We start from the raw sequence: 13,793 nt of genomic DNA, 5'->3' as shown, positions 1-13,793 counted from the left end.
CGTTTTCGCAATTTTTTTTATATGTTGCTTAATTGCGGAATAGGTTATGATTTTATAACCATAAATAAAAGAGCAGTTATCAATCAATCAATCCCTTTATCAGAAACAATAATTCTTTTATAGATATAACTCTTAGATACAACTAAAGAACCTTCATAACTATTAAATATGATTATTAGAAATAATTAGTGTTCGAGGAATGTGAAAAAATTGCATAAAAAATATAAGGTAATTAATTGATAATTTCATAAGACGAGGTGGCCGAGTGGTTAAGGCGTTGGACTGCTAATCCAATGTGCTCTGCACGCGTGGGTTCGAATCCCATCCTCGTCGTTTTTTAATTGATTGTTTCATTTTCAGATTCTAAAACTAATTGGTACATATATTTCGCATTTTTCATCCCCATAGCATCGTTAGGCTATTAGCAAATTTCTATATGAAAAAAAAACATTTACAAAGAACAAATGTAATCTCTACGTTATATAAAGGCAAAACTTACGGCTGGCAGATGAGAGCAGATCGGGCAAGTAGGGCAGTTTCTTGATCAATATAATACTGTCGAAGCAAGATGGCTGCAACATCGCAGCCACCGCGTTTGCTGATAAGACTGCCGCCATTATTGGTAGGAGATGCGTTATCTGTGGAAGAGTCAGTAGGAGTTGACTTTGATCAGAATGGAATCTTCTTTATACCTCATGTTCTTTGATTTTCTTTAAAGCCTTTTACTTATTTTTTATACATATATTTGAATTAAATTGATACTTTTTAAGTTTTTAACAATTTTAATTAATCCTTAATATAAAACCATATTTTTTAAATGCGGTTTTTATCAACATAGTATACTTGACGCCTCTCGCCTTGAAATATTTGACTTTGTTTCACTTGTATTGGGACGTGAGGTCATGAATGTAATGTATAATGCAAGATAATACCTAAAGTACAGGATATCCATTGCAGTACACGTTTGTCTAGTAACAAATATCAAGTCAGGGTTCACAATATAACTGTGATGAACTCGACAAAGAACACAGCAAGCACACAGAAGACAGCAACACCATAGAGACATTTAGCCGATTCCTTTTAGAAACCTAGCCATGTAATTGTTTCCTTAATTCCTTCAGAATTATGCATTTACAGTGTATATTCGCGGATGCTTGGCAGACCCATGCCACTTCTTCGATACAAAGAGTCCTCGAGGGCGTTGTATAACATATTTTCATACGTATCTGATTGTCCTCGTTTTAACACGTGAGATATTTGAGAGCAAAAATCCAATAAATAGAAATCCAACAAACCTGTCCGGTCATCTCAATGATAATCACGATAGTCGATACAGTATGTGTAACTGCACCTGTAAATGCCGCAGCACCGACAGTCGCATAACCACCTGAAAACCATTTTCCTTATATATATCAAATAGACATAACATGAACAAGCCAGCGAAATGAAGACACCGCAAGCATGCAGCAATAAACTGCGATTCTTCATAGATTTTACACGTGTAAATGTTCAACCGCTCTTGTCCCTCTAAAAAACAAAAATACTACATTATATCTAGAAAATATTCTTCTTCTGTTGATGCCTCTCTATTACTGGAGGTTGGACGTCAGCCTCATGAAGAGTGTCATGTCCTGTACCGGTACAGCAACTCTTCCGCAATACCCATGCACTCCCTAACTTTACGAAGCCATGATTTTTTTCCTTCTTTAAGCACGCCGTTTATCCTGGATTTTACCCATTATAATTAATTGAAGGAAGTGGTAGCAGTCATGGCTCAACACTTGGCCTAGGTACGGAATTTCCGTTGTTCAATATTCTGCATAAGTTTTATCGACATCTCCATTAAAAACTTTCTCGTTTGAGATCTTCTGGACCAGCCGAAGTATGGATTTTTTTATTTAAAGAATCCCAAAAAAAAACGTTTCAAGACTACACTATGAGCCACTTGTAGGAATATTGATTTTTGTAGAACTGATGATAAACTAACCGGGCAATATCTTCTGTATTCTACCACCATAAGCGACACCCAGAGGACAGAAGTAGTGCATCACCTCCCCCGTAAAGCGGCCAAGAGATGCACCCATTTTGAATGCTGGTACGAAAATACCTGCCGGCACTGGTAAGGTACATGACACCATACTCAGGAAATACTGAAATTAAAGTAATTTAGAAGAATTAAACTTTTCGATATTATTTGACCTATCTGGTCATTCCCCTCCGTGGATATATACTACTAAATAGAATTTGATAAAACTTGGGCAGTTACCTAAGTTGGAATATCCTTCATACAAATCAACATTATCAGAAATTTTTGGACATATGATATTACTATATTAAGCACGTACTAGGAAGCCTACATATACACAAATCTAGGTCAGTCTGTAAAAATTAGACACTTCGAATATAAACAACTATCTAGACGCTATTTTCTACGCTACGGTATTGGCTATTGATATCTGCATCATTGTTATAATAATAATAAAAATTTATTGCAAGAATATGGTACAAAAAGGTGGTACAATAGTAAGTTCGCATATTCTGCCACACACAAGTTGTGGCATGACAAGCATGTTCATGTTTTATTATGGGACACATGGCGATATGAATACTTCCTCACGATGTATGTGCTCCTATATCACCATGCTCACTGCTTATACCGGAAAAAACGTTTTTCTGTATTTGTCAACCACAATTAATTCCACGTCATGTGGAACTGTAATCGGAGCCCATTCCGATCTTGTAAAACGAATTATGCTCAGCCATAAACACAGAACAGAAGAGGAAGAGATAGTACCAGTTCTTCTCGTCCGTATTACGCTCTTGATTTGAGAAGTGGCAGTACATATAAATTTACGATTGAATATTTTTAATAAACGTTCAGTAAAGGTAAACACAATGATTCCGACCAATCACCGCCATGAGTCAGACACAAGGCTCTATAAAAATGACAGACACTTTTGGGTCACAAGACTTCATATAAGGCGTGGCATTGATATAATTGTTAACTCCACATGTCTATAAATTATAGGTGACGTTAAACACTTGTGTAAATTAGCTGTGACTTAAGCGTGACTTTGTATATGAGGTATCCTCAATAAGACGAGGTGGCCGAGTGGTTAAGGCGTTGGACTGCTAATCCAATGTGCTCTGCACGCGTGGGTTCGAATCCCATCCTCGTCGTTTTTTGAGTGATTAAAATATTTAGGACGCTCGTTCCCTTTGGGACCTTAAGTGCATGTATGTGTATTTTTTAAATATTAATACGGAGAATTGTGACGCTTTTCCTGTATTTAATGGGAAGTTTTCAAAGAAACTTTTTTGTTTTGTAAATTAAAATAATAATTTATTGCCATAATAGTTGCCTGATCTAGTCCCAACTGCATTTTTGGAACGTCTGGAAAGTCTTAGTTCCAGTTATATTAACTGTGTAATATAATATATTTCCAGAAATCTAGAAAGTTAATTAAGTATCTAAACGTTAAATTTTAACAATACTGTTAACTCATGACCTTTGCAAGGTCAAGACACGACACAACTTAATAACCACTTTTTACAAGGCTGAGAATATTTTACATAATTCTGACGGTATCTCGTCAAACATAATAATACTAATATATTTAAGAATCACAGACGTGACGAGGTGGCCGAGTGGTTAAGGCGTTGGACTGCTAATCCAATGTGCTCTGCACGCGTGGGTTCGAATCCCATCCTCGTCGATCCTTTTTGTTTTTTATAATTTCACTTTATTTAATTCGATTTATCAGAATTAGATTTCCTAAACGAGATTTAACACAAACCTACTTTCAGGCACATTTTTTGGAACAAATTAACCATTTCAATTCAGATGTATATGATTTACTAAATATTTACTTACAATAGAAAAGAAATAAATGATGAGACAGCCGAAGTGGTCTACTTCAGGTGTTTGCCAGTTGGAGACGATCGCCGCCTGTTCTGCTGTCAGTTCGTCAGACCACGTGAAGTTAGCGAACAGTGCTGACACCTAAAAAAATATAAAAACCCTCTTTACCGTGAATAGTGCTGATTGCCCATGGACACAACGCCAAGGAGCTCATGGCCTCAGATTTTTGTATATATTTTGTGATCATTCTTACCTATAGATAAGGCAATATTACCTTACTATGTTTTTCTTCCGTCGTTCGAATGTTTAAGACACACGCTCCAGTCACTATACCAACACTACTCCGTTGAAGTAGCACCAACATTATAGCTTAGTTCCAAGGTTTTTTTACCTGTGGTGGAGTCCCTAGTCCTCCGGCCATATATTTTCCTATCCCCGGCGGGAAAAGTATGGACATCACTGCTAATGTCATGAAGCCAGGGTAGATGAAACGGCTGTAAAAATACATCAATACTAAATTCAATAAAATCTTAAACAATTTGGAGCTTCGTAAATCGAGCATCATCGGACGTCGAGGCAGAATACAAAATTCCACCCGTATCACCTCGACGTCCGCCGTTCCACGACTGAGCGTGTTTCAAGGCAATTTTTGCCGCGCACCACCGCTATGTGGAACCAGCTGCCCACTGAAGTATTTCCGAACCGATTCGACACAGGGTCCTTCAAGAAAAGAGCGTACAAATTCTGAAAAGGCCGGCAACGTACTCGCGAGCCCTCTGGCATTGAGAGTGTCCATGGGCGGCGGTATCACTTAACATCAGGTGAGCCTCCTGCCCGTTTGCCCCTATTTTATAAAAAAAAAATCGACGTATAATAAACGTATGACAGATGTGTGAAATGAAGAAAATATTTAAAGGCCACAGAAGAGAGAGTTACTGAGTTCGGTTATGTGTTAGATTTATTTAATTTATTTTATGGTTAGTTTACTTATCAATTAAGTTAGGGCATCCCAAAAAAATGCATTTCAATTACTTTAATTAATTACTAGTCTAACTCAATCAACAAAAAAAGGCGATCTTTCTGTTTAATTTTTATCTACCCTACTTATTTAGTTATTTTGATTTATTATCAACTTTCGCAGGTATTGGGCTTTTAAAGTATGTTATTTTATTGATACCGTTAAGTACCTACACTGTTTTGTTTTTTAAGAACTTTGTTAAGTAGATTAAGTATTAACAAATAGGAAAGAGCGTTCATCCCTAACACAGGTTATCGAACTTAAAAGGGATGTACTAAAATGTAGATTTAAGACTATTTACTTAATAAATATTTTTTTGATTTTGGGTACAATAATTGAGACTTAACCAAATATGAGATGCATCATGCAAAAAGGGGGGGAAATTGTTGTTATGTCAGTTTTGCGTCAGAGCATTTGAGATTTTCATACCTCAACTACAAGGTTGCAATGTACAAGACGATTTTCCGCATCGCAGCCGTTGACCAGCAGTAAGTACTGATAACTTTTATAGTTAATATAGTTTTTACTTACTTTTTCTGTAAGAAGGTACTCAAATATTTTGTGTTACGTATAAAGAGTACATATTGTCTATGCAGCCACACCCACAATGCCGACATAAGACCACATACTATCCTGAAAAATGTTATAAAGATAAAAAATTATTAGACCAAATATATATTTAATATATCTTTCATGTAAAAGATAGCGCCTTCTACAGAAATACTAATTATATCTGGCGTCATATTTTTGAAGTTATCGGCGTTGGAAAAAAATTACAGTCACATTTTTCGGTTACGCGTCACATTATCCGTTACGCGCCATCTTTTTCTTGTCTTCATTAAAAACAATATAATAGTAATAATTCTATTACAATTAAATTCAGTAATAATCTTAGTAGTAATAAGGTAAAATGAAATAATTGAATTATTTGTATTCATGTCTATTATAATAAAAGCCTTGTGTTAAACTTTATCTAATTTAACTTTATTTAACCAATATCTGTGAAGTTGCATATAGTAGATCATTTTTCGAAAAATAAGGTCATAAATAAGTTTCACTTCTTACGTGTGGTACACTAGTATACGCACACTTTTTTTATATTATTTTCAATAGCAGAATAAAATAAAAAACAGCGTTTTAGAAAAAGTTAAAAAATATTATCAGGCCTATATTACTACTTTTCAACCTGTACATATAGTACCTACCACATTTTCTGGTTATCACGTATTACCTAACTGCAACAATGAAAATTCTCTTTTCCAATTAATGATTGGTCCAACGATCAATTATGAAAGTTATCGATATAGTTAATTACCCCAAAAGAACGAATACGGCAAATTCCTGAGGGTCAAAAGGGAAGTCTTGAGGTAGACTTGTTGGAAACAGAGGCTTCACCGTGGCAGTTGCGCCTGACCATACGGATAGCAGACGGAACATCTGAAAAAATGTATTGTTTATAAGCCATATTATGAAATTATCTTGTTTTTGTATGCAAATTGGACTTTCAAGACAACTATAACTAGAAAAGACCAAGGAGAAAAAGGAGAAGACGACGCCCCAAACGCGCATAGAAGAGATAGAAGCGTTAGTAGGAAGAGAATGGAGAAAGAAAGCCATACCCAGAGATATTTGAAAAAGCCTTTACTAGGGGTTCCGATCAATAGTACTTAAGGAAGAAATTAATAACAAGATAAAACTAATTTATAAAATGTATATAAGAAACCTAAGCTGTATATTCTTACTATATATTATTACTTTTGTAATTATTGTAAATTAGCATATATTAATATTATGTATGCAAATTGACACAAGACCTATATATGTACAGAATAAACTTTTCTTATATTCTTTAGATTTAGATCTATTATGTGTCAACTGACGTTTCATTTAATTTGTTTGTTAGTCTGTGGAATAGACGCCAGTGTTAGCCAGTTATTAAAATTTTATTATGAAGATTTTTCGTAAGAATCTTTTGGATTATAAGTATAGGATAAAAGTTATTGTTTGCAAAGTAAAAACTGTAAATTTTGTTTCCTAAAATAGGTATATATTCAGCAGTTTCATTCACCATATATATACACTAGGGATGCATCGATACGACTTTTTGCCGATACCATATCGAAGCTGATACTCTTATGTAATTATGGCCGAAACCGAAACCAACGCTTATTGAATTAAAATTAAATTAAGGTAAAGGTATCAAGTTTAGTTAAAGTTTTTAATTTTTTTTTAAATATAAACAGTCACAAACATTGAATAAGGTTAAAAGTTTAGTTATTAAGAGTACCTAATAATTAGCAGTTAAAAGCAGTGAGAGAGACAACAAACTGAATACAACGCGGGGACTCCCCTGACATAGACAGTCTCGTTTGCAATGAACTAGAACAAACCAGCGCATTTACGTTACTATTTTAAAGCGCAGAATTAAAAGTATCGTTGTATAGGCAAATAAATTATCACCTAACCAAAAGTATCGGGATCGGTATCGAATGCATCCCTAATATATCCATATATACATTTATTGTAGGTTAGTACTAAAAAATATATTAAAATGGACTGCAAACAAAACAATGGGTTTATGTAACAATATATATGTCGCAGTAAGGTAGTTAAATCAGAGAGTTAATTGAATCTCTAGACAGTTAAGTAAAAATTCATATTCAATCGAGTCGCTAAAGTTCCGTCAGACAAATGAGTGAACGAAACGTTTAACGAGTTTCCTAAACGTTGCTAGGCAACAAGACTAACCCAACCATTTAGAATAAAGCAAAACACGGAATTTCCAAGCTCTCAGTTCTTCACAATCACACCGAAATAACAAAAACAAATGCAATAATAATGGCGGAGTCTTGTTTTACATTGTTAATCAACTCGCTGGCTTTCGGTCAGACAGATAGTTAAACGTTTTCGACGTTGCTTTATTTAAATAAAATTTTATTTAAGTTTTGTTGCCCAGGAACGTTTAGGAAACTCATTAAACGTTTCGTTCACTCACTTGTCTTACGGAACTTTAGCGACTTGATTGAATATCGACATTTAATTATCTATCTAGAGATTCAATTAACTCTCTGATTTAACTACTTTAGTGCAACATACATATTTCGTAATACTTGTATATCAAATAACACATATTTATTTATATTATTATTTATTTAAGCACACGTTTTATATATATCATGTTTGATAAAAATTATAATGAATTTGAAATTATACAAAACATGCCGACATTACGTGCTCTCTATCTTTTGTCATCGGGTTATCTAATAACTTAAAATTATGATAAATTAACGCGTATTTCAATTGTACACTTGTACAGTGAAGTTAACAGCTAGTTAACTTGACTAGTTAAATTTATTACTTACAATAGCACTACAGCAAGCGGCAAAGAAACCTCGCCAATAATTTCGTACCGCGAAGTATGTAGTTGTTACTTCAATTGAGAACAGCACACCTGTGAACAAGAATAAAATAAAAATAAAATAAAAATCATTTATAAGTCCAAATATTGTTAGTAGAGACACTTATAACTATGTTAGCAAAATTATTAAAACATTTAATTTAAAAATCTCCGTTGATTCGAGGCACCAGGTGCATAGGCATGTATATGAACCCAGTGTCTCATGAACCATCCAACCAACCCTGAACCATCAGGATATTGTTAGTACTCGCACGAACCCCACGCATCAGTGAGGCTGTCCGTTTGCGGATGATTGATGAAAAGTCATCCACATGTGCATCAATAAAAACTTATTGAACACTGGTTACTTACGGTTCCAGTCGTACAAAGTGTTCCTCATAAATGGATCCGGGACAAAAAACATATTTTTAAATTCCTCAATTACTGAGGGTAATCTTGAAAAAAGATTGATTAAATGCGCTCTATTTAACCAAATCAAACTACATCTTAATAGAAAAAACTTTCCCGTGCTTGTAACATTTTTGCATGGACACCCATTTTAGTGGATGCGTTACCGGCCTTTGGGGCAGGAGTACACTTTTTTAATCAAATGGAGGTCGTATCTCCTAGGCCTCCACCGATTGTTCCAGCCTACCAGCCATCAAGGTGATGTGAATGATGAAATCTGGAGTTAATACCCTATTGAATGTATAGCCACAAGCTACAAGTATAGCCACAAATTGTGTTTGTTTGCGATAATAAGGGTTGAACCAGTCTGTTGCACAGATCCCCGTTTACAAGAAACGTTGTCTACTGCAAAGTGTCGAGACATACATCTTTATATGGTTGCAGAATGAGTTCACAGCGATATTGAATATTTTATTATATTTAATTATTTTCGACATTCTTGTATTGGCTTAGTACTGTAAGGATAGTGTATGTAATGTTTGTGAATAAAAACATATATAAATTGGTGAAAATAACTTTCAATACGTTAAGAAAACACTATTACTACACACAGTATTATTATTATAAACTTATAATTATTTACATAATTTTAAATTGATGACACCGTGACCACGCACGCTGTAAAGCACGCAAAACGTCGGTTTTTTTTTTTTAAATTATGTAAAAGACAATACTAACTTTTAATATGTAGATAATCTGTTACGAAAAATCTTGAGAGAAAGAGTCTGCTGTATATCAAATCTATTTCAGTCTAAGGGGCTTTTCTCGTTTTTCATATTAGTAGGCGAATTTTCATTACACATCAGTGGCGCTACAACCTTTTTAGGTGTGGGCCTCAGATATCTGTATCTATTTCATGATTCGTCAATCTAATAGGCAGTGAGCCTCCTGTGCCTGACACACGCCGTGGATTTTTTGGGTCTAAAGCAAGCCGGTTTCCTTACGATGTTTACCTTCGCCGTTCGAAGTTAAATGCGCACATAGAAATAAAGTCCATTAGTGCACAGTCGGGGATCGAACCAACAACCTCAGAAATGAGAGTTTCTGGAATGATGCTCTTTTTATATAACCACTATTAGCCATAAAGTATGTAAAGCAAACGAAAGATTGTATGTAATTTCACAATTCAAAGCAAAACCATAAAATATATTCGTATTCAATTAAAATAATTATAAATTGAGGATTACATAAGTTCATATTAAAAATAAACAATATGAATGTTAATTAATTCGACCATAATGATTACACGCAATTAATTAGCAAGGATGTGCGGTTCTGCACAGATTTATCTAGAGATAACTGCCTCTGAGCATTCCTTGTAACAAGGCCGGCTTCACTAAGCACAGCTATTTATATCATACCATAGCTGAATGTTCTGGTTTGCTTGCAACTAAAGTTTTGAATAAAAAATACCATTGAAAGAAAACCAGATTAAAGCTATTTGTATTATTATAAACTTATAATTATTTACATAATTTTAAATTTAATTTTTTCCGACGTTTCGCGTGCTTTACAGCGTGCGTGGTCACCGTGACCACTGCACGCTTTATTGTTTTCTTTCAATGTGTAAAAGCTATGTTAACCAAAGACTATACTATGTACAAAATACCATCCATATCATCGAGGTATGTCGTTCCACAGATGAGCGTTTTAACCGTTACCAGCTGCCATTGCCCACGGAATTATTTCCGCACTAATTCGACTTAGGGTCCTCCAAGAAACGAGCGTAATAATTCTAAAAGGCCGGCAATGCACTTGCGTGCCTTCAGATGAACACTCTCCACGGTAAATGCGGTAGAAGATGCAGAGAGTCTCGACATCTCTACACAACCACCAGAGATCAAGTCGTACAGAATGAGACTGGGCGTTGTTTCTCTGTTTTCTGATAATAAATGAATGTGTTCTTTCGTGATTACCTCCAACAGGCGCAGCGAAGCACGAAGCTACACCGACAGCACAGGCGGCTGCTAGCATATCAGTTGTACGCGATTCGTTCTCATAAACTCCCTGGATTTTTGTCACCATTTTAGATAGAAGGGATGCCACCATTGAAGCTATGTGGACAGAAGGACCCTGGAATTTAGAAAATAATTACAAAACAAAGATACACTTTGTATTGTCTTTTATTAAAATAACTTTTACACACTTAAAGAAAACACGTTTTCAACGGATTGAAGTTATGTATTATTATAAGCTTATAATTATTTTATATAATTTTTTTCCGACGTTTCGCGTGCTTTACAGCGTGCGTGGTCACGGCGACTAAAGACAAAAAGTGTTGAATGTCAAAAAGTATCACAGAGAGAATGTTATATTATCTGTTTTCTACTCCGAAATAATTATAAGTTTATAATAATATACAACTTCAATACTTTGAAAAAGTGTTTTCTTTAAAAGATACACTTGTCTAAACTTTTTTTTATTATAATGATATATAGGCTGTGCGCTAAGGGAGTCGTGAGGTCGCAGCAGTTCTAAATTACTTTTTTTCTGTTAACAACTCTGTTACGTCATTATAGTTACAGTAATCATCTTGAATAATAAAAAAAGCATATAATATGTTTTGTTAAACTTAAATAATAATTTTTATTCGCGTAACAGACTCTTGGTCATAAATTATTAAGTATTAACACTTTATAAGTATTTTTGTCAAATACCTATTAATGTACATAATATTAATATACTACAGAATCTATACAAAGAATTTAATATACAAGTTTTATATAAGAAATTTATAGATTCGTAAAAATATATTTTCAATGAACTAGAAAATATACAAAACATATTATAATATCGCTAATGCACAACTGAGCAGGTTAGGACCTCTGAAAGGTGAATGACCCCAAGATTATATTTATATCTGCATCACTGATTGCATAATATATTATATGAATTCATAGGTAAGGAAATGTTCATATTAATTTATAAACTTCCCTCTTAAATAGTTATATAAATTACAAAACCTTATTAGATATTTCTGAGCTTTCGTTACCTCTTTTCCCAAAGGCAATCCACTGCCCAGAGTGGCAGTTAGACCGACACACTTGGAGATCAGCGCTCTGAATGTGAGATACTCCTTCAAATGCACTCCTCGGAGTATTGTCTTCATTTCAGGAATACCAGATCCTGAAGGTACGTACGACATATTTATAATTAAGGTAATATTACGAAATCTCGTGAGCGGATTTCATCTTATTGAACTCGTTGTTATATATAATATATATATAATATATATAATTTATATATAATATATATAATTTCGTCAAGATGTGACGTGCGCGGATGGATGCACCTCCTTACAAACAGTTTGTAATTCAAAAGTGATAGAGAAGTAATTCCCTGTCAGTTCTACTAATCCGTTCTACCCTCATTAATTTTAATTTATGACAAGTGATAAATACATAACTCTAAGGTCCTGTATCTATATGCAAAATAACATATACGATAAATATGTATAGATATAGCATTATATATAATGTGGTGAACTTTAATACATTAAAGAATAAACAATAAATAAATAATGTTCGTTCTTTTTCATATCCGCATTTCAATACGCTGAATTCGATTACCTTACGATATACATTCCTTCACAAAAATGTAACAATCAAATACATTACCTATACTCTGGGCTGCGACTATGTGCACGAAACCAGCTGCAAAGAGTATCAAACAAACCGGAAGTGATACCCAGGCGAAGTATTTTCCGGCTATTGAGGTCGCTACATCGTTGTACATCCATGTACGAGCTGTAACATTATATATTGTTTTTAATAATATTTATATAAATTTAACTGTAACTGCTTGTGGCCTAATTTGTATTTTACAACTATTATTAATGTCTAAATAAACAAATTCACGATTTCTATTATGTGCTCCAGCTGTCTACCGACAGCGAATTGTATCTTCGGCTATACAACGCCCAGAAGGATGGGAACTTGAAGAACACAGAAGGCAAAAGATTACGTGGATCAACAAAATCAGATGGACCGATCAAGTGAATGACTCGTCCTCAAAACTCTACACTCTCATAAGAGATGGGGGTGGAAAGAAACCGGTGGAAATAGATAGCCTGCTCTGGACGCTTCCTTGCTGACCACGACGCTCAGACATGAGCTGGCGATAAAAGACAGAGAGAGATAATGTGCTGCAGGACGCAACTACTAAACTACACAACATTACCTAACATTAATATTATTCTGTAAATACTGCAAGTCTTCTTACCTTAATTTCCTTTATGTACGCTAAATCAATAAATATAGTTTTGATATATATTCTTAATCCACTATTGACAAACGGAATATATAATATAATGACAGCAGTTCTACATGTTGCCAACAAGAATATATGCCATCATCACGAAACTCTTATTCAAGATATGTTATGGGGTATTTTGACGGATTAAGGCGTGAAACATGAGTTCTACTATATCTCTAATTATTTGGGAGCAGTGTTGGTCTAGTGGTGTGCTACTTTCATCTCAACCACGATCCCTGGCTGTGCACCAATAGACTTTTTTATATGTGCTCGAACGGTGAAAGAAAACATCGTGAGGAAACCGGCTTGCCATAGACAGAAAAAGTTGACAGCATATGTCAGTCTCATGAGGCGGATCACCTACTTGCCGATTAGATTGACAAATGATCATGAAACAGACACAGAAACCCCAGAGGCCCTGACATAAAAAGGTTGTAGCGCCAATGATGTTTAAGCCTCCCTAAAGATCTCATATTAGATCTGTTTTTATATTGAGTCCCAGACATACCAATGTATGCAAGTAAATAATACATACCATTATTACAAACGGCAATGCCCTGGTCAATTGCGAAGTTCAAACAACCCATGATGATACCCAAGGCCGCTAAAAAGAACCAGTCCTCTCCCAGCTTTGCGAACGAATGCCTCCATAAATAACCTGCCAACAACCTTTACATCATTCAATATAATGACAAACATGAATACATCTTCAAAGTGTTAAGTAGACATTCATCTAAAGTCAGCTATCGTTAATTTCTCTAAGAATCCATCCTGAATATTCACAATTGTTTCAT

General features: G+C 34.6%; 1 protein-coding gene and 3 non-coding genes across 7 annotated transcripts in view; 3 read left to right on the top strand and 1 right to left on the bottom strand.

Moving 5' to 3' along the window:
• LOC123710863 (chloride channel protein 2) overlaps nucleotides 1–13,793 on the bottom strand; it is a 63,884-nt gene that overhangs the window by 10,082 nt on the left and 40,009 nt on the right. For 3 of the 4 annotated variants that reach the window (XM_045663127.1, XM_045663126.1, XM_045663129.1), the window contains exons 3-14: nucleotides 13,535–13,657; nucleotides 12,363–12,491; nucleotides 11,738–11,871; nucleotides 10,662–10,818; nucleotides 8,243–8,331; nucleotides 6,196–6,317; nucleotides 5,412–5,513; nucleotides 4,254–4,356; nucleotides 3,875–4,003; nucleotides 1,988–2,150; nucleotides 1,296–1,387; nucleotides 500–638 (exon numbers count right to left, since the gene is read on the bottom strand). In XM_045663127.1, the coding sequence (XP_045519083.1) occupies nucleotides 500–638; nucleotides 1,296–1,387; nucleotides 1,988–2,150; nucleotides 3,875–4,003; nucleotides 4,254–4,356; nucleotides 5,412–5,513; nucleotides 6,196–6,317; nucleotides 8,243–8,331; nucleotides 10,662–10,818; nucleotides 11,738–11,871; nucleotides 12,363–12,491; nucleotides 13,535–13,657 (1,482 nt within the window). Of the gene's footprint in view, nucleotides 1–499; nucleotides 639–1,295; nucleotides 1,388–1,987; nucleotides 2,151–3,874; nucleotides 4,004–4,253; nucleotides 4,357–5,411; nucleotides 5,514–6,195; nucleotides 6,318–8,242; nucleotides 8,332–10,661; nucleotides 10,819–11,737; nucleotides 11,872–12,362; nucleotides 12,492–13,534; nucleotides 13,669–13,793 lie in introns of all 4 variants that reach the window. The other variant, XM_045663130.1, reaches the window with a different exon arrangement.
• Trnas-gcu lies at nucleotides 252–333 on the top strand. Its single transcript has one exon. It is a non-coding gene; the product is annotated as a tRNA-Ser (tRNA).
• Nucleotides 3,099–3,180, top strand: Trnas-gcu. The gene has a single exon. It is a non-coding gene; the product is annotated as a tRNA-Ser (tRNA).
• Nucleotides 3,635–3,716, top strand: Trnas-gcu. Its single transcript has one exon. It is a non-coding gene; the product is annotated as a tRNA-Ser (tRNA).

This window comes from Pieris brassicae, chromosome 6 (assembly GCF_905147105.1).
Source record: "Pieris brassicae chromosome 6, ilPieBrab1.1, whole genome shotgun sequence".
Lineage (NCBI taxonomy): Eukaryota > Metazoa > Arthropoda > Insecta > Lepidoptera > Pieridae > Pieris > Pieris brassicae.
This window is presented reverse-complemented; position numbering and strand designations above follow the sequence as displayed.